This window comes from Salvelinus sp. IW2-2015, linkage group LG31 (genome assembly GCF_002910315.2).
Source record: "Salvelinus sp. IW2-2015 linkage group LG31, ASM291031v2, whole genome shotgun sequence".
NCBI lineage: Eukaryota > Metazoa > Chordata > Actinopteri > Salmoniformes > Salmonidae > Salvelinus > Salvelinus sp. IW2-2015.
Window position 1 is genome coordinate 17,465,540 of NC_036870.1, and position 23,502 is coordinate 17,489,041.

At 41.4% G+C, this 23,502-nt stretch overlaps 1 protein-coding gene across 4 annotated transcripts in view; it reads right to left on the minus strand.

Annotated features, from left to right (window-relative positions):
* Positions 1 to 23,502, minus strand: part of LOC111955706 (thyroid hormone receptor beta) — a 56,375-nt gene that overhangs the window by 30,050 nt on the left and 2,823 nt on the right. For 2 of the 4 annotated variants that reach the window (XM_070436287.1, XM_070436286.1), the window contains exons 2-5: positions 22,064 to 22,124; positions 21,718 to 21,771; positions 580 to 680; positions 256 to 403 (exon numbers count right to left, since the gene is read on the minus strand). In XM_070436287.1, coding sequence (XP_070292388.1) covers positions 256 to 403; positions 580 to 680; positions 21,718 to 21,771; positions 22,064 to 22,070 — 310 coding nt within the window. In that variant the 5' untranslated portion in view covers positions 22,071 to 22,124. Of the gene's footprint in view, positions 1 to 255; positions 404 to 579; positions 681 to 2,319; positions 2,951 to 21,717; positions 21,772 to 22,063; positions 22,125 to 23,502 lie in introns of those variants that run through there. The other 2 variants (XM_023975981.2, XM_070436285.1) reach the window with 2 other exon arrangements.

Here is a 23,502-nt window from a genome sequence, read left to right on the forward strand (position 1 = left end):
TCAGTTAACAGATCTCTCAGGTAGATTGGAGCATATTTATTGAGACACATTTTTAGAGCAATCAGAACTAGTGCTAGTTAGTTCATTTGTTAAATCCATTTTTTCCCCAGCTGCCATAGTGGTGTTAGTGAATGTCCTCTCAATTAAATATGAACGCTACATTATTATAATTGTATTATACATCTCACTCTAGAAGAAGAAACATCCTCTCTAAAAGGTATTCTGGGGAACTAAACTAAGCAGAATACTACTTACAGTCTGTTGCCATGCCGACAGCGATGCACTTCTTGAAGCGACATTCCTGGCACTGGTTCCTGGTCACTTTATCGATGACGCACTTTGCCTCGTACTTACAAGCGTACGTCGGGTTCAGGTTCTTCTGGATCGTCCGCCGGAAGAAACCCTTTGGGAAAAATGATAAACGAAATGTTTGAAAGGGAATTTCCGGAACACAATGATCTAAAAAAGTATATTTCATAGAATTTTTCAATTGATGGATACTGCTGAAACCATGTCAGGGAGTTAAGTGTTGGTATCATTACATATGCTATTAATACATATGTCCAGTGTTGGTATTACCTTGCATCCTTCACAGGTGATACAGCGATAGTGATATCCTGTAGCTTTATCCCCACATACTACACATAACTCATCCTTGTCCAGGTAACTGGGGATGTACCCTAACAAGACAGAAAGAGATCAAACATAAAGACATCATATAGGGAAAGTTGTACAACTGAATGCCTTCAACTGAAATGTGTCTTCCACATTTAACCCAACCCCTCTGAATCAGAGAAGTGCCATAATCGATATTCACGTCTTCAGGGCGCGGGGAACAGTGYGTTAACTGAACGACAGATTTTTASCTTGTCAGCTCAGGGATTCGATCCAGCAACCTTTCGGTAACTGGCCCAATGCTCTAACCACTAGGCTACCTGCCGCCCCATATATGCCAGTGACGATCTGTTAACAGGGACACAACTATACTTATGTTGGATACAAACAGCATTCAGAAACAACCAATTATGTATGCCAGGAATGCCTGTATCGTTACCAGATTTCCCTATGGGACAATAAAGTACTCATTTACTACTCTCTGACCACAAGCAGACCACTGAACATGATCTTTGTAGACACTGCAACTTAGAAACAAAGAGGTGATTTCCACCAGATGTGTTTAACATCATTCATTTCAACACAAAGTTCTCCAAAAGGGCCTAAAGTGTGTAGCACTAAGAAGTTAAGAAGCAGAGGTAACAAGAGTTAAAAAGGTAGGGTCAGTGAGGGCAAGGCTGGGGGCTTAGCCCACTGAGAGAGGTGATCCAGCCCGGACACACGAGCAGGGTGGCATGCATGGGGGCTGTCAGAGTGCGGGAGGGGAGGGGGGTAGGAGGAGGAGGAGGGTGGGGGCAGAGGTCAATAAATGATCAATACGAGTCGAGGGGAGTCAGGGCCAAGCCATCAACCAGCAAGCTCCAGCCTTCTGTTACCCTGTCTGTAGGCTTGCTCCCTGCACCAGCAATCAATACACAGACACACAAAGCACAAAATGCAACAGGTTCTCTGGCTCCGGGTCAGTTCTGGCACGGTATGACACCTTAGGTCAACTTGGATTTACTGTAGTCCAAACTAAAGCCTGATCAAAGGAGCTCAGGTTGTCAACACAATTAATTCCCACCCGTGAATTTAATAGCAAACCATTATGATAGACGCTAAGAACACTGTTCAGGACAATCAAATGCAGAGACACTGACAATTGAGAAGTTTACCAACAAGTMTTTTCAAAGTCCATGGACTTGTAATATGTTGGTGGTCTGAATTTGCCTTTAAACTTCAAGAGGGCTTAGTTTGAAAGTGAATACATAGTTCAATGTACATAACTACAAACTGTTCCTAATGGGTTGACTTATCAAACGATAAACTCACAGTACTCAGTGTTTAGGTGTTAATAACCATATAGTATCAGAATCACTATGATTATAGTGTATCAAAAGTCACTACGATATTATGTATACACATACGAGCAAGGTTCAACACTGAAACAGTTTGCAATGAGATAAATCACTGTTCAAGCCAAACTAGACTAGCATACATCAAATACCAACAATATCAGGTCAGATTTTGTCCTTCATCAACAGGAAATATTTGTGCACTTGTCGCACGTCTCTACAAATGCATTCCAACACAAGCTGTCAGGATGTCACCCCATCACGCCACCAGGTTAGTCCCTACCTTTCAGCTTGTCATGCCATCAAAATAATCCCTAGTACTTCCAGGTTCTACTGCCAGAAGTACTGCTCCCTGCTCCCAACTCCCTACCTTTCTTGTTGACCTCTTGCATCCACTGCATGTGGGAGAAGTCAGGCTTCCCCTCAGAATAGTAGTCGGGCTGGTGGTTGTAGTGGCTGAGAGGCACTTCCATGGTGCAGTATTCACTTTTGAACACGGGGTTGGGTCCTGGGTAGGAGCAGGCGTAGGGCTGGCTGGGTGGCCAAGCCTGCTCCATGCAGGGAGGGTGGATCTGGTGCATGGGCTGGGGCTCACAGTGCCCGTACCCCCCGGGATCATCACCTCCATACATGCAGTACTCCCCACCGCCCTGCATCGGGTAGCCACCGCCCACGCCATGAGGCATCTCATACATGTCAGGCATGCAGTAGTTCATGATGGCCAACGACTGCACCGAAGGCAGGTAGGCTCATACAAAAGGCTGATGAAGGCCAAAAAAAGAAAAGAAGCCTGGAGACGATGTTACGTATCAACTCAGAGCTAAGCCTAATTAATTCAGCGTTATGTTAAATTACTCTAGATAAATAATTAAACGATTGATACGGATATGATAATAAACTGGTGTACGGAGCAGGTAGGGGCTATGTTGGTAGAATGAGTCTTATATACCGAGTCCTTGGGCCCACCCCTACAGTACAACCCCTAGCACGTACTCGCCCGGCCCCACCCCACCCGCACAGCGCCCTACCAGCCGAATGGGGCAGGAGCTTTATGACGACGTGAGATTTCTAATCTGACTCTGTAAATCCCAGAAGTGGAACAGACAGACAGCAACAAGATGGTGATGTTCTCGCAGATTAAAGCCTTGATTGATGTGCCTCACCAACCACCATCACCTAGTCATAGACATATGGTGCTGTGCCGCTGGCAGAAGTTAACAACAAACAAAGACAGTACAAAATAACAAAAGAAAAGTAATCCAAAATACTTTTCTGGCATAAGAGTATGAATAAGTAGTAGCGGACAGTCTCGGGAGAAGTTTAGTTTGGTTTGGTTCGTCAACACCTGGTGAGTCAATTCCATTTGACACTTAGATCTGGATGATAAACAATATCATGCACATTAGAGAATCTCAGAATAATCGGGTTTAGCCTTCTTAGGCCTATTTCAGTGATTTATGTCACACACAAACTCAGAACACCTGTCTTCAATTCACATCAATCAACATGAAACCCACGTAATCCCAAACTTTTCACTGGTAATAAAGTAAAACTTAGACTTCACTTCAGACTAGAATAGAATAGTTAATTTACAAGGGTTAAGTTATACCAACATTGTCATAAAATGAAGACCACCACACTGCAATCCATCATGGACAACACAACCCAGCTAAAAACAACTTGCTTACTAGGTCAGTGAAACATCAGAAACTTCTATAACTCATTAGAAACCCCTGCATACCCCGTGAATTACTGATTATAATCTAGCAATACCCTTTCACAAGTGTATTACAATGATAACATTAGAGGAGCTAAGTGCAATGGTTCAAGATCATATATAATGATCAAATGTTGAAATAAATGGAACACTGAAGTTATATTCTTCTGGTGTTGATTGCATATGACTTTCTTCTTTGAGTCAGAATATAAGAAAGAAACAAAACTTTTTATTCTCTGATACTCTGTTATAGTTTGATCAACAGGTTGAATTTCAATGGGAGGCGCCATGTGCCAAATAACCTTATCGTATGTTAATCTTCAGACATTCAGCCATATTGATTATGGTTCACAGGATAAGCCTTATGGCAGAGGGGAAGGCGGTACCGATATTTTCTAATTGGACAATCAAAGTAGATGGACTAACTAAGTACAAACATATGCTTGATCACACTTAAGGTTATTTTCTTGCTAAGATATGATTGGCTAAACTTTTTGATGAGATCTTTGAAACACACTACATGTTACTTAATAAAGTTCCAAAAATAAATAATAAAGTAATAATAACAATGTCCAAATAACTATATCAGAGTTTCAAGTAGTGTTTGATCATTTGATATTATTCAGTTTAACAACTGAAAAAGTTTTTGGTTAACATTAGGTCTAGTGGACACAATTGCTAGAGGTCTACAAGAGAATAATAAGAGCTGTATTTTATGCATTTCAAATTGACAGAAGAAATACATTTAATATCAATTCAGTCCAAACAAGTCAGTCAAAAAAACAACACCAAATAGCTATAGTATTGTTCCACATTACTAACCATTAGTTGATCAATGACCACCAAGCATCCTGGCCTACATAATACCAATAGCATATACGGTGGGACTACAGAGAGATGCTAAGTATTCTGCTGTTCACCTTGTCTCCATTTACACACACATTTTTTTAAAGAAATCAATCAAGTTTTAAATCTTAAAGACATGTATTTCTTAATTAGCCATACAGTAGTTTCCCCAAAACATTCATTGTTTATATGAATAAATAATGTACCATTATATTAATCAAATATTGTCTCATACTTTTAGAATTCGAAGATGGCCGCTACACATTTCATTTATTTCGTTTCTGATGTTTTGTGTGTAAATGTTTATTTCCACCGAGGATTGTGTACTTGTCTTTAACGCACCCAATTAACCAACCAATCAATTAACTGATGTTTGATATAGGAATACTTAACTGCAGTGGCATCACACACGAGCGTACATATAACTGACAAAATAACGGAAACAGCTGAGTAAATGAGGGATACAAGGAAAGCAGGTGCTTCCACAGTTGTGGTTCCTGAGTTAAATAAGCAATTATTTCAATATTTATTTAGGTGTACATTTAGCAGATATTCTAATAATTGATCAATCAATGACCATGCTCTTATTGATAGCTCTTACAGTTTTTTCAATTGCTAACAAGCATCGGTCAATACCGAAGCCATTTTTTCAAAACTCTTCACACAGTCTGCATTACCAACATGCATCTTGGCCAAACAGTTAATCTCACCTCCAAAACTCACCCAAACCACCAAAACACTTCATACATGTCTCAAAATAAACTCGTTCGACCAGAACACTGGCAACAGTTCTCACTCAGAAAGCGTACGTTGTCACTCATAACACACTGACCTAAAACACTAACAACAGGGAGCATTACATGAATTATGAACTTTTCTCTTTGAAGTTTGAATGATTTTCACATAAATCAGTATTTCATTACAGAATAAGAATAACACCATTTCACTTTATTGACTGTACTGAAGTATATGTAACAACAATGAATCAGAAATGCCGCAATTTGCTTCAATAGCCTTTACTTTTTCTATATCTTTGCATATAGTAATTTAAAAATAAAAAGTTGAAACAAAAAACTAATTCCTGAAATTCCAGGGCTGTGAGGGTCCTAGTTCTCATCAACATGTATAGTATAACACTCATACTGTACAGTACTGTGAGGGTCCTAGTTCTCATCAACATGTATTAGTGATAACACTCATACTGTACAGTACTGTGAGGTTTCTAGTTCTCATCAACATGTATAGTATAACACTCATACTGTACAGTACTGAGGGTCCTAGTTCTCATCAACATGTATAGTATAACACTCATTACTGTACAGTACTGTGAGGGGTCTAGTTCTCATCAACATATATTAGTATAACACTCATACTGTACAGTACTGTGAGGGTCCTAGTTCTCATCAACATGTATAGTATAAACACTCATACTGTACAGTACTGTGAGGGTCCTAGTTCTCATCAACATGTATAGTTAACACTCATACTGTACAGTACTGTGAGGGTCCTATTCTCATCAACATGTATAGTATAACACTCATACTGTACAGTACTGTGAGGGTCCTAGTTCTCATCAACATGTATAGTATAACACTCATACTGTACAGTACTGTGAGGGTCCTAGTTCTCATCAACATGTATAGTATAACACTCATACTGTACAGTACTGTGAGGTTCTAGTTCTCATCAACATGTATAGTATAACACTCATACTGTACAGTACTGTGAGGGTTCTAGTTCTCCCTCTCTCCTGCATTTGGCCACAAGTTCTCATCAACACACTTCTTATGTCTCTTCTGGCGATGCATCTTGTAAAGTATCTTCTGAATGTCTAATCCAACCCTGGCAGTCTTCAGGAGAAGTGTCTCCACACCCTGGCAGTCTTCAGGAGAAGTGTCTCCACACACCCTGGCAGTCTTCAGGAGAAGTGTCTCCACACCCTGGCAGTCTTCAGGGAGAAGTGTCTCACACCCTGCTGTTAGTCTTCAGGAGAAGTGTCTCCACACCCTGGCAGTCTTCAGGAGAAGTGTCTCCACACCCTGGTAGTCTTCAGGAGAAGTGTCTCCACACCCTGGCAGTCTTCAGGAGAAGTGTCTCCACACCCTGGCAGTCTTCAGGAGAAGTGTCTCCACACCCTGGTAGTCTTCAGGAGAAGTGTCTCCACACCCCGCATTCATGGCCTCCAGTCAGGACATCTGGTCATGTGGATAGTGGTCATAAACCTTCCACCTCCACGCAGAGACAGACTCCTCTATGGGGTTTAGGAAGGGGTAGTTTGGAGGCAGGAATAGTACTGACATCCTGGGATGTGCAGCAAACCAGTCTGACTGCAGCAGAGTGGTGGAATGCCACATTATCCCACACAACAACGAAGGTAGGGGAGTTTCTTGCCCCTCTCTCCTCCACTGGCACAAGTTGATTATGCAGATCATCCAGAAAATAAATGAGCCTCTCTGTATTGTAGAGGCCAATGAGTGGTTTGTGTAACAGCAAACCATCATTGGACATTACTGCACACATTGTGATGTTAGCTCCTCTCTGGCCTGGGACATCCACAGTTGCTCTCTATCCAATCACATTTCTTCCCCTGCGGCGTGTTTTTGCCAGGTTGAATCCAGCTTCATCAACAAAGATGAATGTATGTGTAGCTTGCCTGGCTTCCATCTCCATTACTCTCTAAAATACAGTAAATCCACAGTTTTACAGTACTTTACATTATGTATAGCTGTGTATGTACCCTGTTTGGTTATTGAACAGACATCTTACCTGGACATATTGATACCGGAGTTCTTTCACACGTTCACCGTTTCTCTCAAAGGGTWCAGGGTACAACTTCCTCACCCTTATTTTATGTTTCTCTGGGACTCTGGTTGTCGTTGTGCTGACCATATTCACATTCCCAAAAGTGATATTGTCTGCCAGCACTCTGTCCCGAATTTCCAGCAGTTTTATTGCATTGTTGCCAATTACCATGTCAACAATGGCAATTTCCTGTGCATCTGATAATATTCTGCCTCTCCCTCCTGTGGGAGGCAACCTTTGGATCCTACTGAAAAACACAAAACAATCAATATATTTCAAAATGTCAGTACATGTAAAAATGTGACCATACTGTATTGTACTGTATTATGAAGTTCAATTATCATTGAAGGATGCACATCTCACCTGTTGTTTTGCCAGAAAATTTGTACTATTGATGCAATTGTTGAATGCTGCAGATTTGGTTGCACCCTTAAACCGGCCTCTCTCAAAGAGAGACCCCAGCTCTTGGTCTTCCTCTCCTTTGTCCTCCYRGCATTCTCCCTCTCCCTGCCACTCTTCTTTCCCCACCAACCTGTCTTCTTTGATCCATGTTTCTAAACTAAATCATTCCAAAGCTGTCCTCTTTTGTATGTTTGGTAACGAGACTAAAAACAGGACACTTGGGTAGGCTTTCAGCTGAAATTGCAATCAGCTGTGTTTGGAATGATTAAATATTCTGCTTAGATTTTCTAAATGTTTTAATCTGGTTACTGCAGAAATGCACAACATTTGCCATCATTCTGTTTTGAATGTGTTTTTAACAGTTTGGGAAACAGTCTGTTAGCATTTGAAAACGTGCTGCAAATATATAGTTTAGCAGGTGGTGGAGTATGAATGAGAAAATAGTTATTGGATTTCGGAGAATGTGGTCATTGATGCATTTTGTGTGAAAGCAATGAAAAATGATTCACAGTTTGGTCCACATACACTTCTGTTTCGCTGACTGTGTGAAGAGTTTTGACAATGTGACTTCAGTTTTGACCAATGCATGTTAGCAATTCAAAAAAACTGTAACTAAACATTAATTATAGACTAAACAGAGCAGGGCAAAATGCAAGGTAACAAGTCAAATATTTTACCTGGCTATGTGCCAATGATACATACTTATTAAGATGAATAAATTATTGCATCTAATTAATTCAAATCTAATAACCACAAATAATTGTAAATGTATAATTGTATTATTTTACCCACTTTTCAGTCAGTTTAAACTTATTAATACTGAAATATATGTGTTCTTAAAACAAACGTGCTGAAGCTTAAATACGGTGCACTCGGAAAGTATTCAGACCCCTTTTTCCACATTTTGTTACGTTACAACCTTATTCTAAAATGGATTAAATCGTTTTTTCCCGTCATCAATCACACACACAATATCCCATAATGACAAAGAAAAACATATATATATWTWTTTTTGCTAATTTATAAAAATTAAAAACTGAAATATCACATTTACATAAGCATTCAGACCCTTCACTCAGTATTAAAGTATTTTGGGTATGACGCTACAAGCTTGGCACACCATTCCTCTCTGTGGATCCTCTCAAGCTCTGTCAGGTTGGATGGGGAGCGTCGCTGCACAACTATTTTCAGGTCTCTCCAGAGATGTTCAATCGGGTTCAAGTCTGGGCTCTGGCTGGGCCATTCAAGAACATTCAGAGACTTGTCCCGAAGCCACTCATGCGTTGTCTTGGCTGTGTGCTTAGGGTCGTTGTCCTGTTGGAATGTGAAACTTCGCCCCAGTCTGAGGTCCTGAGCGCAGGTTTTCATCAAGGATCTTTCTGTACTTTGCTCCGTTCATCTTTCCCTTGATCCTGACTAGTCTCCCAGTCCCTGCCACTGAAAAACATTCCCACAGCATAATGCGGCCACCGCCATGCTTCACCGTGGGGATGGTGCAAGGTTTTCTCCAGATGTAACGTTTGGCATTTAGGCCAAAGAGTTCAATCTTGGTTTCATCAGACCAGAGCATCTTGTTTCTCATMGTCTGAGAGTCCTTTAAGTGCCTTTTAGCAAACTCCAAGCAGGCTGTCATGTGCCTTTTACTGAGGAGTGGCTTCCGTCTGGCCACTCTACCATTAAGGCCTGATTGGTGGAGTGCTGCAGAGATGGTTGTCCTTCTGGAAGGTTCTCCCATCTACACAGAGGAACTCTGGAGCTCTGTCAGAGTAACCATCAGGTTCTTGGTCACATCCCTGACCAAGGCCCTTCTCCCCCGATTGCTCAGTCTGGCTAGGCGGCCAGCTCTAGGAAGWGTCTTGGTGGTTCCAAACTTCTTCCATTTAAGAATGATGAAGGCCACTGTGTTCTTGGYGACCTTCAATGCTGCAGACATTTTTGGGCAGCCTTCCCCAGATCTGTGCCTCGACACAATCCTGTCTCGGAGCTCCACGGATAATTCCTTCYACCTCATGGCTCGGTTTTTGCTCTGACATCCACTGTCAACTGTGGGACCTTATATAGACAGGTGTGTGCCTTTCCAAATCATGTCCAATCAATTGAATTTACCACAGGTGGACTCTAATAAAGTTGTAGAAACATCTCAGCGATGATCAATGGAAACAGGACACACCTGAGCTCAATTTCGAGTCTCATAGCAAAGGACCTGAATACTTATGTAAATAAGGTATTTCAGTTTTTTATTTCTAAAAACCTGTTTTCACATTGTCATTATGAGGTATTGTGTGTAGATTGATGAGGAAAATATGTCATTTAACCGATCTTAGAATAAGGCTGTAACGTAACCAAATGTGGAAAAAGGGAAGGGTCTGAAAACATTCTGAGTGCACTGTAAATGTAGATTAATCATGCCATAAATGCACAATTTTTTTTTCCCCCTTCTTCTCTATTTTCATTACTAGAKTAATGGATCCGGAGTTAAATGTGCATATAAGGCGATTCTGAACAATCAATTAATTAATCAATGAAGATGCTGAACAGACGTGTGTTTACAAGACAAAGACGCACTATAATCACCTAACCACCGTGTATGTGTCCCAAATGGCACCCTATTCCCTTTTTAGTACACTACTTTTGACCAGAGTCCATAGAATTTTTMGGTTAAACAGTGAACTGTAAAGGGAATAGGGTGCCATTTGGGATCCTTAAAAAGAACCCTCTAAAAAGATGTATCCACGTGACCAGCCATCCTTTTGTGACCAGTGACACACCAACGGAGTTGGGCTCAGACGACTGTGGCTAAGACTGTAACACGATCAACACATAACAGCTGCTAAAAGTAAGGCCCTTTGAGGCAAATCTGCTCCTAAAGAGGCCCTTGATACCAGTTTAACTTTTTGATGAGGTGAAGTCCTCTGTGGCCCTTAATCTCATTCGTCTTTCTTAGAGGACTCGAGACAGAAATGTCAAGTGTCTATCAGACACTATAAATCCTGTCAATACTCTGCAATCTGTTCTAGATAAGTGTATTATTCTTAGTTTGGGGTGTTTTGTTTCCCTCTTTTTCCATCTGTCTTTTTGTATTGTTATTTGTATATAGTGTTACTATTGTTTAATCTGAGGAGTCGATCGGTGTAGAGCTAGAACTTGTTTTTAACCTGACCTACAACCCAAATATTATCAGAATCAGAAACACCTTTATTCACTAAGTACATTTACACTGAACTTTACTTGGTGATATGGTACTGCTAGCAGTAGACAACATATGGAGACAGAAAGACAGAGGAATTTACACAAAGTTTACATACATTATATACAAAAAAAGTTAAGTGAGCATAGAATATAGAAGTGAATTATAGTTTTACACTGAATTGAAACAGACCATACACTTCACACTGATCAACTTGTTTCCTTTGGGATTGCATACTTTCTGGACCAAAATGACCATGTATATAACATAATCATTAATGATATAACTCTTACAGAAATACAAGTCAGGTCTATATTCTGTTGTGTTTGCCTGAGATGTCATCAAACATGAATTCAAATTAAACCAAAACTTTTAAACCCAATTATTGATTCGTGGTTGAAATCGGGGGGAAATTAGACCAAAGCTGTGTACATTAATCACTTTTCACAAATTCATTTACATTTACATTTAAGTCATTTAGCAGACGCTCTTATCCAGAGCGACTTACAAATTGGAAAGTTCATACATATTCATCCTAATTCAACCAACTAACAACATTAATGCAACGTTATTATGTTGATAAAGATTAATTTTTTTATGTGGAAACTATGTTGACTCCCCATAATGTTTCAATAGTAATGACTCTAGACAGATCCTTCAGGATTGATTGATCAAATAAAAGGTTAATTCATTAGTTCCTTTGGTCTACTGGGTTGCACCCAGTAGTAACTGTTACTGAGTATTAACGTTTCAGAGAGCAGAGGTTTTTTGTATCCACTCCTCTGATGACATGATCTACTCTACAAACCCTTCAAAGAGATCGAGCTGCTTACTGCTAAAACTCCAAATACCCAAACAGCCACGGTCATTCAACAATCAAATAAGGTATTGTAAAAAGGCATAATTTCAACCTTAAAAATCGCTCTTTCACTAAATTGAAATCTCTCCTGAATTTAAAATAATAAATAAAACAATATATATATATACCTCACTCGAAACATAAATGCTGATATCTACTCAAAACTCACCCAAAGCATGGGAGCATTTGAGGAYCAAGACTGGTTGCTCCTTCAGACACAGGCATTGCCAGGCTTGAACCGTTAACTGGTCCACGGAGGTGAGGTGGCCGTTGTTCCAAAATAAGCATTTCGGCTCATATGCTATTTCCGAGGTCTCACAGAAAGGTCAGTGGATCTATGGGTATGAGTATATACAGTATATCCTCTTGGTGGTAATGCCCCACGGCCCAACCTTGGTTGTCCAGTCCAGTCCATCCAGGTTCTCAGCAACAACATTCCCGGGAGAGTCTTCAACCTCGTTCCTCAGCACCTGTCGATACTGGAAGCCGAAGCAGGCTTGTCCCTAATATATTCACTCCCTGATCGATCACTTGAGGTCTCAGAGGGTTCAAAGCTGGTCAAGAACAATTTTCAGATGGCAGGCTTCAGTCTTGCAAGGATAGGGCCTGGTTTGACATGTTATCCTGAGCCAGATGTCCRRGTCCAACACCGTGTTACCTGAGAAGGACACCAGGCTAACACCAGGCCCCTGGACAACCTCCCCTCACAAGGCTGGGGTGAGCCCAGGCAAACTATTGGAGAGGCCCAATGATTCTCAATTAACACACCAGCGTTCACCCCAAAGTGAGTGAGTCAAAAGTCTATTAGGTTTATCACTATACTAGCTCACATGTGTCAAGGGTGTTAACATCCAATAACAATATTATTTTCCTGGGGGTTTCTGCTTGTTGTTTTGTACCACTAATGACACTTTTATATTTTCTGGTACTAAACTAAACATATATTTATACACTTCCATCAATAGTGCTAGCTAGTGTGATATTTTGAAGTTCCATCGTTTTTCAAAAGTTGGTTATCTATAAAGTAATTTGTGCCACAACAGTGCACAGTGCTGCCTGATCATGTTCATACCTCCTCCTACTACTAGATKTATTACTACTACATCTACCACTACTACATCTACCACTACTAGATCTACTATTACTACATCTACCACTACTAGATCTACTACTACTAGATCTATTACTACTACATCTACTACTACTTCATCTACCACTACTAGATCAACTAKTACTAGATCTACTATTACTAAATCTACAACATCTACCACTACTACATCTACCACTACTAGATCTACATCTACTATTACTACATCTACCACTACTACATCTACTACTACTAGATCTACTACTACTAAATCTACAACTACTACTACATCTACCACTACTAGATTCTACTACTACTAGATCTATTACATCTACCACTGCTACATCTACTACTACTAGATCTACTACTACTAAATCTACTACTATAGATCTACTTACTACTAAATCTACAACTATTATAATCTACCACTACTACATCTCACTACTACTAATTCTACTACTACTAAATCTAACTACTACTAGAATCTACTATACTACTAAATCTAAAACTATTACATCTACCACTACTACATCTACTACTACTAGATCTACTACTACTAATCTACTACTACTAGATCTACTACTACTAAATCTACAAATACTATTACTACATCTACCACTACTACATCTACCACTACTAGATCTACTACTACTAGATCTACTATTACTACATATACCACTACTAGATGTACTACTACTAGATCAACTACTATACATCTACTATTACTACTACATCTACCACTACTAAATCTACTACTAATACATCTACTAACTACATCTACATCTACTACAACTAGATCTACTACTACACCTACTACTACTAAATCTACTACTACTACATATATTACTACTACTACATCTACTACTACACTTTCTACTACTACTAATCAACTACTACTACATATATTACTACTACATCTACTACTACTATATCTACATCTACATCTTACTACTACTAGATCAACTACTACACATATATTATACTTACAGCTACTACTACTATAACTACATCTACTACTACTGCATCTACTACTTCTACATCTACTACATCTACTACTACTAGATCTACTACTACTACTACATCTACTACTACTAGATACGTTTTCAGTTGTAAATGTCCGCACATTATCAACGTGCTCACAGGAGAAGCCTTCTCAGAACAGGACTTATGTTGTTTGGGTGAATCTCAGGCCATGGGGGTCATGAGMGTCATAGTTAATGACAAGCAGATGCTCGTAGTCAATACTGCTAACTAGTCAGGCCCAAATCACTCAACATGTCGGAAACTGATTGAGTAGCTCAATAAAGTCACTAAGAAATGTTAAATATGRTATTATCTGGTTCAATGTCTTGTATAGATATTTGGACTAAAATGCCAAAGTTAGAGGTTGGTGACAGTGGCCGGGTAACCAAAACCAAAGCATGGATTGAAGTCTTTTCTCATCCATAGACTGCTTACAGGGTAAGGAAACAAATAGGTTATATTTACACTGTCCGTTAATGTGTGTTAATACGTGCTAATGATAATCTGACATCTGTACACCAAATGGACAACAAAACAACAGCAGAATGAGCTGACCCAGTTGAATGAGACAACGTGAGTCATCACGACCAGCTGGGAAAAACTTTACATTTGGAGATAAATTAATCTGAATCCATCTCTTCCCTCACCCCCCCCCCCCCCCCCATTCCCCCTTCTCCTGTTCGTTACTGTTAATCACCAATCAAGACGTACTGTATGAAGCAATGACTCAATGACGCAATTACGTGCCTCTAATGACACCCAATGCACTCATTTGACCAGATCTCATTTGACCAGATCTGGTCCTTCACTGTCATTTGGGACGCAGTGAATGACTAAGTGATGCCTTGACAGAATTATCTGGGGGAAAGATCTGGCATATAAGGACAAAGACGTTAGGGGAAAAGTCTAAATGATAAGCCCTTGAACAACCATGAAGGGTTGATACTATAACTATACATATATTATAAGTAACATATCATTCTGTGACCACACGTGTCAGAGAAGAACAGTCAGGTCACTGTTAACGAGAGGACAAAAGCGGAAGAATATGCCAACGCTTTGGTGTCATGCGTAACAAATCTTCCTCCAAATGAACCGTTCCTCAGAGGGCTACTAACTAACCCTCCGGTGACCGGACTCATCAGATCATACACATCACAGTCACTCTGATGCCTGAATGGACACACACACACACACACACACACACACACACACAAATCTCCCTTAAACAGCACACCAGATCAATACAAAAAGATTCACGTTGTTGACTACTTTGAGCACCTAAACTACCAGAAGTCAATCAGTTATAAGGAAGAAGGAGACATGAAGAGACATCTGTTGGAGAGTTAAGAATTGTAAAACAAATCTTTATGGAAATGATCAGTGACGTTGTCTTTGTGATAACCAATCATTGGAAGCTCTAGCTAGCCAGCTTAGACACAGTGCTGGATAGGCTTCCACCCAAAGTGCTGTTTTGCATGCTGTTGGGAAGATCATCTGACCAAAACCTCAGAAACTCCAACACCTATACACACTTCATACAGATGATGAAAATGAAACGGCTACAGGCTGGTGTGGAGTAGCTGTCTGCTCAGAACCAGCCTGGCATAGTGAGAAGGGCATGACACGCAAACATACACACACAAACTACTGTCCTGTCCTTAGATGCACTGATGGCCTGAATGAGGCTGATACTACTGCCGGGCATGACATTTCCATAAAAACAAGCAGGCCTAGTGTGTGTGTGTGTGTGTGTGTGTGTGTGGTGTAGTGGGTTGTGGTGTGTGTGTTGTTGTGTGGTTGTGGTGTGGTGTGTGTGTGGTGTGTGTGTGTGTGTGTGTGTGTGTGTGTTGTGTTGTGTGTGTGTGTGTGTGTGTGTGAGAGAGAGAGAAGAGAGAAAGACAGAGGAGAGAAAGAGGCGACAGGAGAGAAGAGAGATGGAAAGAGAGAAGGAGGGACAGACAGACATTTAGAAGGCTTCAGTTAGAGCTACAGAACAGAGAGACAGACAGACAGAGCCACAGTTGGCATGTTGTGTCCCGCATCCATCTGGATGAGAGACAGAGAACTGAATTATTCAAAACAGAACCTAAAAATGGAGCACTAAAGGAGGGGAGTGTGTGTATGTGTGTCTATGAACGGTTCCACCAGCCAATACATTACATACACTATATGTGGACTCCTGTAGTTGAACAGCTCCCTTTGCTGCTATAACAGCCTCCACTCTTCTGGGAAGGCTTTCCACTAGATGTTGGAACATTGTTGCGGGGACGAATGCCTGGCTCGCAGCCGGCATTCCAATTCATCCCAAAGTTGTTCAATAGGGTTGAGGTCATGGTTCTGTGCAGGCCAGTCAAGTTCTTCCACACCCATCTCGACAAACCATTTCTGTATGGACCTCACTTTGTGCACGGGGGCATTGTCATGCTGAAACAGAAAAAGGCCTTCCCCAAACTGCCACAAAGTTAGAAGCAGAGAATCATATAGAATGTCATTGTATGCCGTAGCATTAAGATTTCCCTTCACTGGAACTAAGGGGCCTAGCCCTAACCATGAAAAACAGCCCCAGGCCATTATTCCTCCTCCACCAAACTTTACAGTTGGCACTTCACATTCGGGCAGGTAGCGTTCTCCTGGCATCTGCAGAAATGTGACGAACTGACTTGTTGGAAAGGCGACATCCTATGACGGTGCCAAGCTGAAAGTCACTTCAGTACGGGCCATTCTTTGTTTGCATGGCTGTGTGCTCGATTGCATGGCTGTGTGCTCTATTTTATACACCTGTCAGCAACGGGTGTGGCTGAAATAGCTGAATCTTCTCATTTGAAGGTCTAATTATAACCTAACACAGTGGTGCTATGAATCTACTGGTTTACAGGCCACATCAGGCCTGCAAGTCACATTATGCTGGCTTGCAAAGTGATGTGTAATTCCTATTGGAATCCAGCCAGAGTTAGGATATCCAACAAGTGGAATTGTTAATCACCTGCAATCTGCATTCAGAATGAATGGCAGGGTAGGGAAGATGAGAAACTGAGACTACCTCAATCATCTAAACTTGCAGTAAATGCAATTACTAACAGAATGGATTAATTTAGAAAACTGTATGTCATGTATCTTAACATGAATCAACCAAGGAATGTACATGCAAAAACACAGATATTACAGTAAAACAAACAATTCTAAAAAGCTCCCTGCAATAAAGCATGCTGGGAAATATTATATATGGTTCTATGTAGAACCCTTTTTGCCTTAGAATGGCGCTGGAGAGGATGGCTGACGTTTTACGTGCTCCAAACCAACTGTGATATTTTGTTCGTCTTTTTGCGTTGTTTGTAACTTATTTTTGAACTTATTTTGTCCATAATGTTGCTGCTACCGTCTCTTATGACAGAAAATTACTTTTGGACATCAGAACAGCGATTACTCCCCACGAACTGTTAGAAGCTTTTTCCTTTAACGAGTCCGACGTGAAGTATATTCCTGGGAACAGGCCCAAATCCCCGTCATTTGCGTGAAGAGAAGATGGAGAAAAAGGGGGCGGAGGTCGGGCTGCCTTCTGAGAATTCATAGGTGAGCGAGTAAAACCCCACTGCCATCCATTCTATTGGCAAACATGCAATCATTGGAAAACAAAATCGATTACATTAAATCGGGACATTTAAAACTGTAATATCTTCTGTTTCACAGAGTCGGGCTGAACGACGACATGAACATCATACAGCTGTTTTACACTGTATCGGCAGGAGAGAACAGCAGCCTCTGGTAAGACAAGGGGTGAGGGTCTATGTATATTTGTAAACAACAGCTGGTGCACAATATCTAAGGAAGTACCGAGGTTTTGCTTGCCTGAGGTAGAGAATCTCACGATGAGCTGTAGACCACACTATCTACCTAGAGTTTTCATCTGTATTTTTCGTAGCTGTCTACATACCACCAAATACCGATGCTGGCACGAAGACCGCACTCAATGAGCTGTATACCACCATAAGAAAACAGGAAAACGCTCATCCAGAGGCGGCGCTCCTAGTGGCCGMGGARTTTAATGCAGGGAAACTTAAATCAGTTTTTACCAAATTTCCACCAGCATGTTAAATGTGCAACCTGAGGGAAAAAAACTCTAGACCTCCTTTACTCCACACACAGAGACGCATACAAAGCTCTCCCTCACCCTCCATTTGGAAAATCTGACCATAATTCTATCCTCCTGATTCCTGCTTATAAGCAAAAATTAAAGCAGGAAGCACCAGACTACAAAAGGGAGCACAGCCGAGAGCTGCCCAGTGACACAAGCCTACCAGACGAGCTAAAATACTTCAATGCTCACTTCGAGGCAAGTAACACTGAAACATGCATGAGAGCATCAGCTGTTCCAGACGACTGTGTGACCACGCTCTCCGCAGCCGATGTGAGTAAGACCTTTAAACAGGACAACAGTCACAAGGCCGCAGGGCCAGACGGATTACTAGGACTTGTACTGCAAGCATGCGTTGACCAATTGGCAAGTGTCTTCACTAACATTTTCAACCTCTCCCTGGCTGAGTCTGTAATACCAACATGTTTTAAGCAGACCACCATTGTACCTATGCCGAAGAACACTAAGGTAACCTGCCTAAATGACTATCAACCTGTAGCACTCACGTCTGTAGCCATGAAGTGCTTTGAAAGGCTGGTCATGGCTCACATCAACACCATTATCCCAGAAACCCTAGACCCACTCCAATTTGCATACCGTCCCAACAGATCCACAGATGGTGCAATCTCTATTGCGCTCCACACTGCCCTTTCCCACCTGGACAAAAGGAACACCTATGTGAGAATGCTATTCATTGACTAAAGCTCAGCGTTAAACTTTGAACATCCCACGGAGCACCATTAAATCCATTGTAAAAAAAAAAATGAAAGAATATGGCACCACAACAAACCTGCCAAGAGAGGGCCACCCACCAAAATTCACGGACCAGGCAAGGAGGGCATTAATCAGAGGCAACAAAGAGACCAAAGATAACCCTGAAGGAGCTGAAAAGCTCCACAGCGGAGATTGGAGTATCTGTCCATAGGACCACTTTAAGCCGTACACTCCACAGAGCTGAGCTTTACGGAAGAGTGGCCAGAGAAAAGCCATTGCTTAAAGAAAAAAATAAGCAAACCTGTTTGGTGTTTGCCAAAAGGCATGTGGCAGACTCCCCAAACATATGGAAGAAGGTACTCTGGTCAGATGAGACTAAAATTGAGCTTTTTGGCCATCAAGGAAAAAGCTATGTCTGGCGCAAATCCAACACCTCCCATCACCCTGAGAACACCATTCCCACAGTGAGGCATCGTTGTGGCAGGAACATGCTGTGGGGATGTTTTTCATCAGCAGGGACTGGGAAACTGGTTAGAATTGAAGGAATGGCGGATGGTGCTAAATACAGGGAAATTATTGAGGGAAACCTGTTTCAGTCTTTCACAGATTTGAGACTGGGACGGAGGTTCACCTTCCAGCAGGACAATGACCCTACGCATACTGCTAAAGCAACACTCGAGTGGTTTAAGTGGAAACATTTAAATGTCTTGGAATGGCCTAGTCAAAGCCCAGACCTCAATCCAATTCAGAATCTGTGGTATGACTTAAAGATTGCTGTACACCAGCGGAACTCATCCAACTTGAAGGAGCTGGAGCAGTTTTGCCTTGAAGAATGGGCAAAAATCCCAGTTGCTAGATTTGCCAAGCTTATAGAGACATACCCCAAGAGACTTGCAGCTGTAATTGCTGCAAAAGGTGGGTTAGAGCATTGGGCTAGTAACTGAAAGTTTGCAAGTTCYAATCCCCAAGCTGACAAGGTACAGATCTGTCGTTCTGCCCCTGAACAAGGCAGTTAACCCACTGTTCCTAGGCCGTCATTGAAAATAACAATTTGTTCTTAACTGACTTGCCTAGTTAAATAAAGGTAAAAAATGTTTTTACAATTTAAAAAAGTTAACTTTGGGGGGGGTGAATATCTATGTACGCCCAAGTTTTCCYTTTTTTTTGTTTGTTTGTTTGTTTGTTTGTTTCACAATAAAAATATTTTGCATCTTCAAAGTCATAGGCATGTTGTGTAAATCAAATGATACAAACCCCCCAAAAATCTATTTTAATTCCAGGTTGTAAGGCAACAAAATAGGAAAAATGCCAAGGGGGATGAATACTTTCGCAAGCCACTGTATGTTACCAGTAGCAAAATTTGTGACACGTGAATGTCTTTGACCTCATCAAGCACACTGATCCTCTGCCAGGTAACACTAACACACATGTAACCTGTATGGCACATGTAAGGCTCTGACTAAGGCCTTGAGGCTGAAACATTGGCACAAAAAATGCATATGTGATACTTTGCAAGCGCAGGGATGCGGAGGAGCTTCTCCTCGTTAAACAGTGACAGAGAGGACCCAAACAAACGTGTTTCCATATTCAGCCTGGACATCTACATGTGAATAAAACACAGACACAAAGAGTACCCAGCTGGTATGACATGACGCTATCTCCCTCAGACATGACTATTTAGTTCAGATCTCTGTCAGTAAGGCCAGTGGACACACACACACAGCTTTCTGAGAATGAAAGGGAAGATCAGGGTGTATCTGACATGGGGAAATTATTTCATAATTGGATCTCTAATTCATATGTGATTTGCTACAAAGAGGTTTWGAATGTCACTGAAGTTCTGCCTGTTCCTTCTACCTTAATTGTATGAAATATACATTTGTTGGCCCATTAGATAATATTGAGTTCAATAGGGTCAGATACCTGTCAATGGTACATGTAATTCTCCAATGACAAACGATATTCTGAGTGCAGTGTTTCTTCACTCTGTTGCTCGATTACCCCAATGTAAGACTTTGTCCCCCCTTAAGGCGTTTGCATGCTTCCCATCCGGAGCAGTTTGGAAGAGTTTGTGCATATATTATGATGACATTTTGTGGAGGTTTATTTATTTTGGACTTCAGTAAGGGTTTTGTTGGCTGTTCGGGCACACAACCTTTTTCCAGAGGCCAGCCTAAGTCTACGCCCCTTCGTCCGTAACTGGTCAACTGTAGGGATTTTTCAATAAAGTCTTTGTTGTCATTCAATGAGAGATGACTCATTTTCATGCAGTCTGCACCAAACATCTTAGTTAGATATAAAATTGCACAACTAAGATCTCCTTGGCAAGAACGTGAACATTTATGACAGATTTCTCAAGCTATTTCAGATGAATTCTAAGAAACATAATCTCAAAACGGACAAACGGTACTAGTGCTGCTTTTTCTTGTTTTTCCAGCGAAGGTCTTTTAAGGGAGTATGTGAGCACACTCGTTTGGTTCGCCTAGCCAACTTCGGCTAGCCGCCAGCCGAACTGAAGCAGGCTGACGCCTTTAGCCCCATCACAAACAAATGCATAATGTGGAGGATACCAGATGCCTGAGACAAGAAACACTACTTTAGTGTAACCCCACAAACCAGACAGACAGCTTAAAATAAAGAAGAATGAGGATGAGGAATAGAACTATACCATGTAGATACTGTAGATAGACAGATATAATAGTTGAGAGGGAGGAATAGAACTGTACCATGTAGATACTGTAGATAGACAGATATAATAGTTGAGAGNGTAGATACTGTAGATAGACAGATATAATAGTTGAGAGGGAGGAATAGAACTGTACCATGTAGATACTGTAGATAGACAGATATAATAGTTGAGAGAGAGGAATAGAACTGTACCATGTAGATACTGTAGATAGACAGATATAATAGTTGAGACGGAGGAATAGAACTGTACCATGTAGATACTGTAGATAGACAAAAATAATAGTTGAGTGGGAGGAATAGAACTGTACCATTTTGCATGGCCTCATGTTTCCAGCGGGGGGTGGTGCATTTGTCTCCTTGCTCTAGAAACAAGAAGCATAAAGTACTTAGAAACAGATACAGATGCAGTCTCTTTTTGTGAGGTCACAGCACAACACAGATGGCCACACTCGTCTGGGTCAAAAGCCCTGATGAGGATTTTTTTTTTTTAAACCCGTCTTCAATTGAATGAGGTAAATAAAAAATCCCCCAGGGATTTTGACCCAGGCAAGTGCAGGATTCTGTTCTGTGCTGTGACATGCGCCCATCAAAAAGGCTGTTCCTGTAGAGATGAAATAGGCATTTGAATACTTCAATGTATTTTAAAAGTGTTACCTGACATGCTGCTGGGCTTCAGGGCCTAGACACCATTCTCATACCCTCCCCTGCCTTCTGATACTGGCTGTCCAAACGCCGGCAGGCAAACCGCAAGCTTACTGGCGAGTGATCTCCCAATGTCCTAAGTCCTGTCGAATTTCACAGTGTCTCTAGAGCGACCTGGCTGGTGTGATTGTGTCAATATGTATGTGTCAGTGATTTGGAAATAATTTAGACCCTTTCCTTCTGCCACATTTTGTTACGTTACAGTCTTATTCTAAAATGGATTACAAGATTTCCCCCCCCTCATCAATCTGCACACAATACCCCATAATGACAGAAATACACTGCTCAAAAAAATAAAGGAACACTTAAACAACACAATGTAACTCCAAGTCAATCACACTTCTGTGAAATCAAACTGTCCACTTAGGAAGCAACACTGATTGACAATAAATTTCACATGCTGTTGTGCAAATGGAATAAACAAAAGGTGGAAATTATAGGCAATTAGCAAGACACCCCAATAAAGGAGTGGTTCTGCAGGTGGTGACCACAGACCACTTCTCATTTCCTATGCTTCCTGGCTGATGTTTTGGTCACTTTTGAATGCTGGCGGTGCTTTCACTCTAGTGGTAGCATGAGACGAAGTCTACAACCCACACAAGTGGCTCAGGTAGTGCAGCTCATCCAGGATGGGCACAATCAATGCGAGCTGTGGCAAGAAGATTTGCTGTGTCTGTCAGCGTAGTGTCCAGAGCATGGAGGCGCTAACAGGAGACAGGCCAGTACATCAGGAGACGTGGAGGAGGCCGTAGGAGGGCACAACCCAGCAGCAGGACGCGGTACCTCCGCCTTTGTGCAAGGAGGAGCACTGCCAGAGCCCTGCAAAATGACCTCCAGCAGGCCACAAATGTGCATGTGTCTGCACAAACGGTCAGAAACAGACTCCATGAGGGTGGTATGAGGGCCCGACGTCCACAGGTGGGGGTTGTGCTTATCCCCAAAACCGTGCAGGACGCCAGCATTCAAAAGTGACCAAAACATCAGCCAGGAAGCATAGGAACTGAGAAGTGGTCTGTGGTCACCACCTGCAGAATCACTCCTTTATTGGGGGTGTCTTGCTATTGCCTATAATTTCCACCTGTTGTCTATTCCATTTGCACAACAGCATGTGAAATTTATTGTCAATCAGTGTTGCTTCCTAAGTGGACAGTTTGATTTCACAGAAGTGTGATTGACTTGGAGTTACATTGTGTTGTTTAAGTGTTCCCTTTATTTTTTGAGCAGTGTACCTTATTTACATAAGTTTTCAACCTGATTTGATATGTTTGAAAGGCACACACCTGTCTATATAGGTCCCACGTTGACAGTGCATGTCAGAGCAAAAACCAAGCCATGAGGTCGAAGGAATTGTCCGTAGAGCTCCGAGACAGGATTGTGTCGAGGCAGCAGAT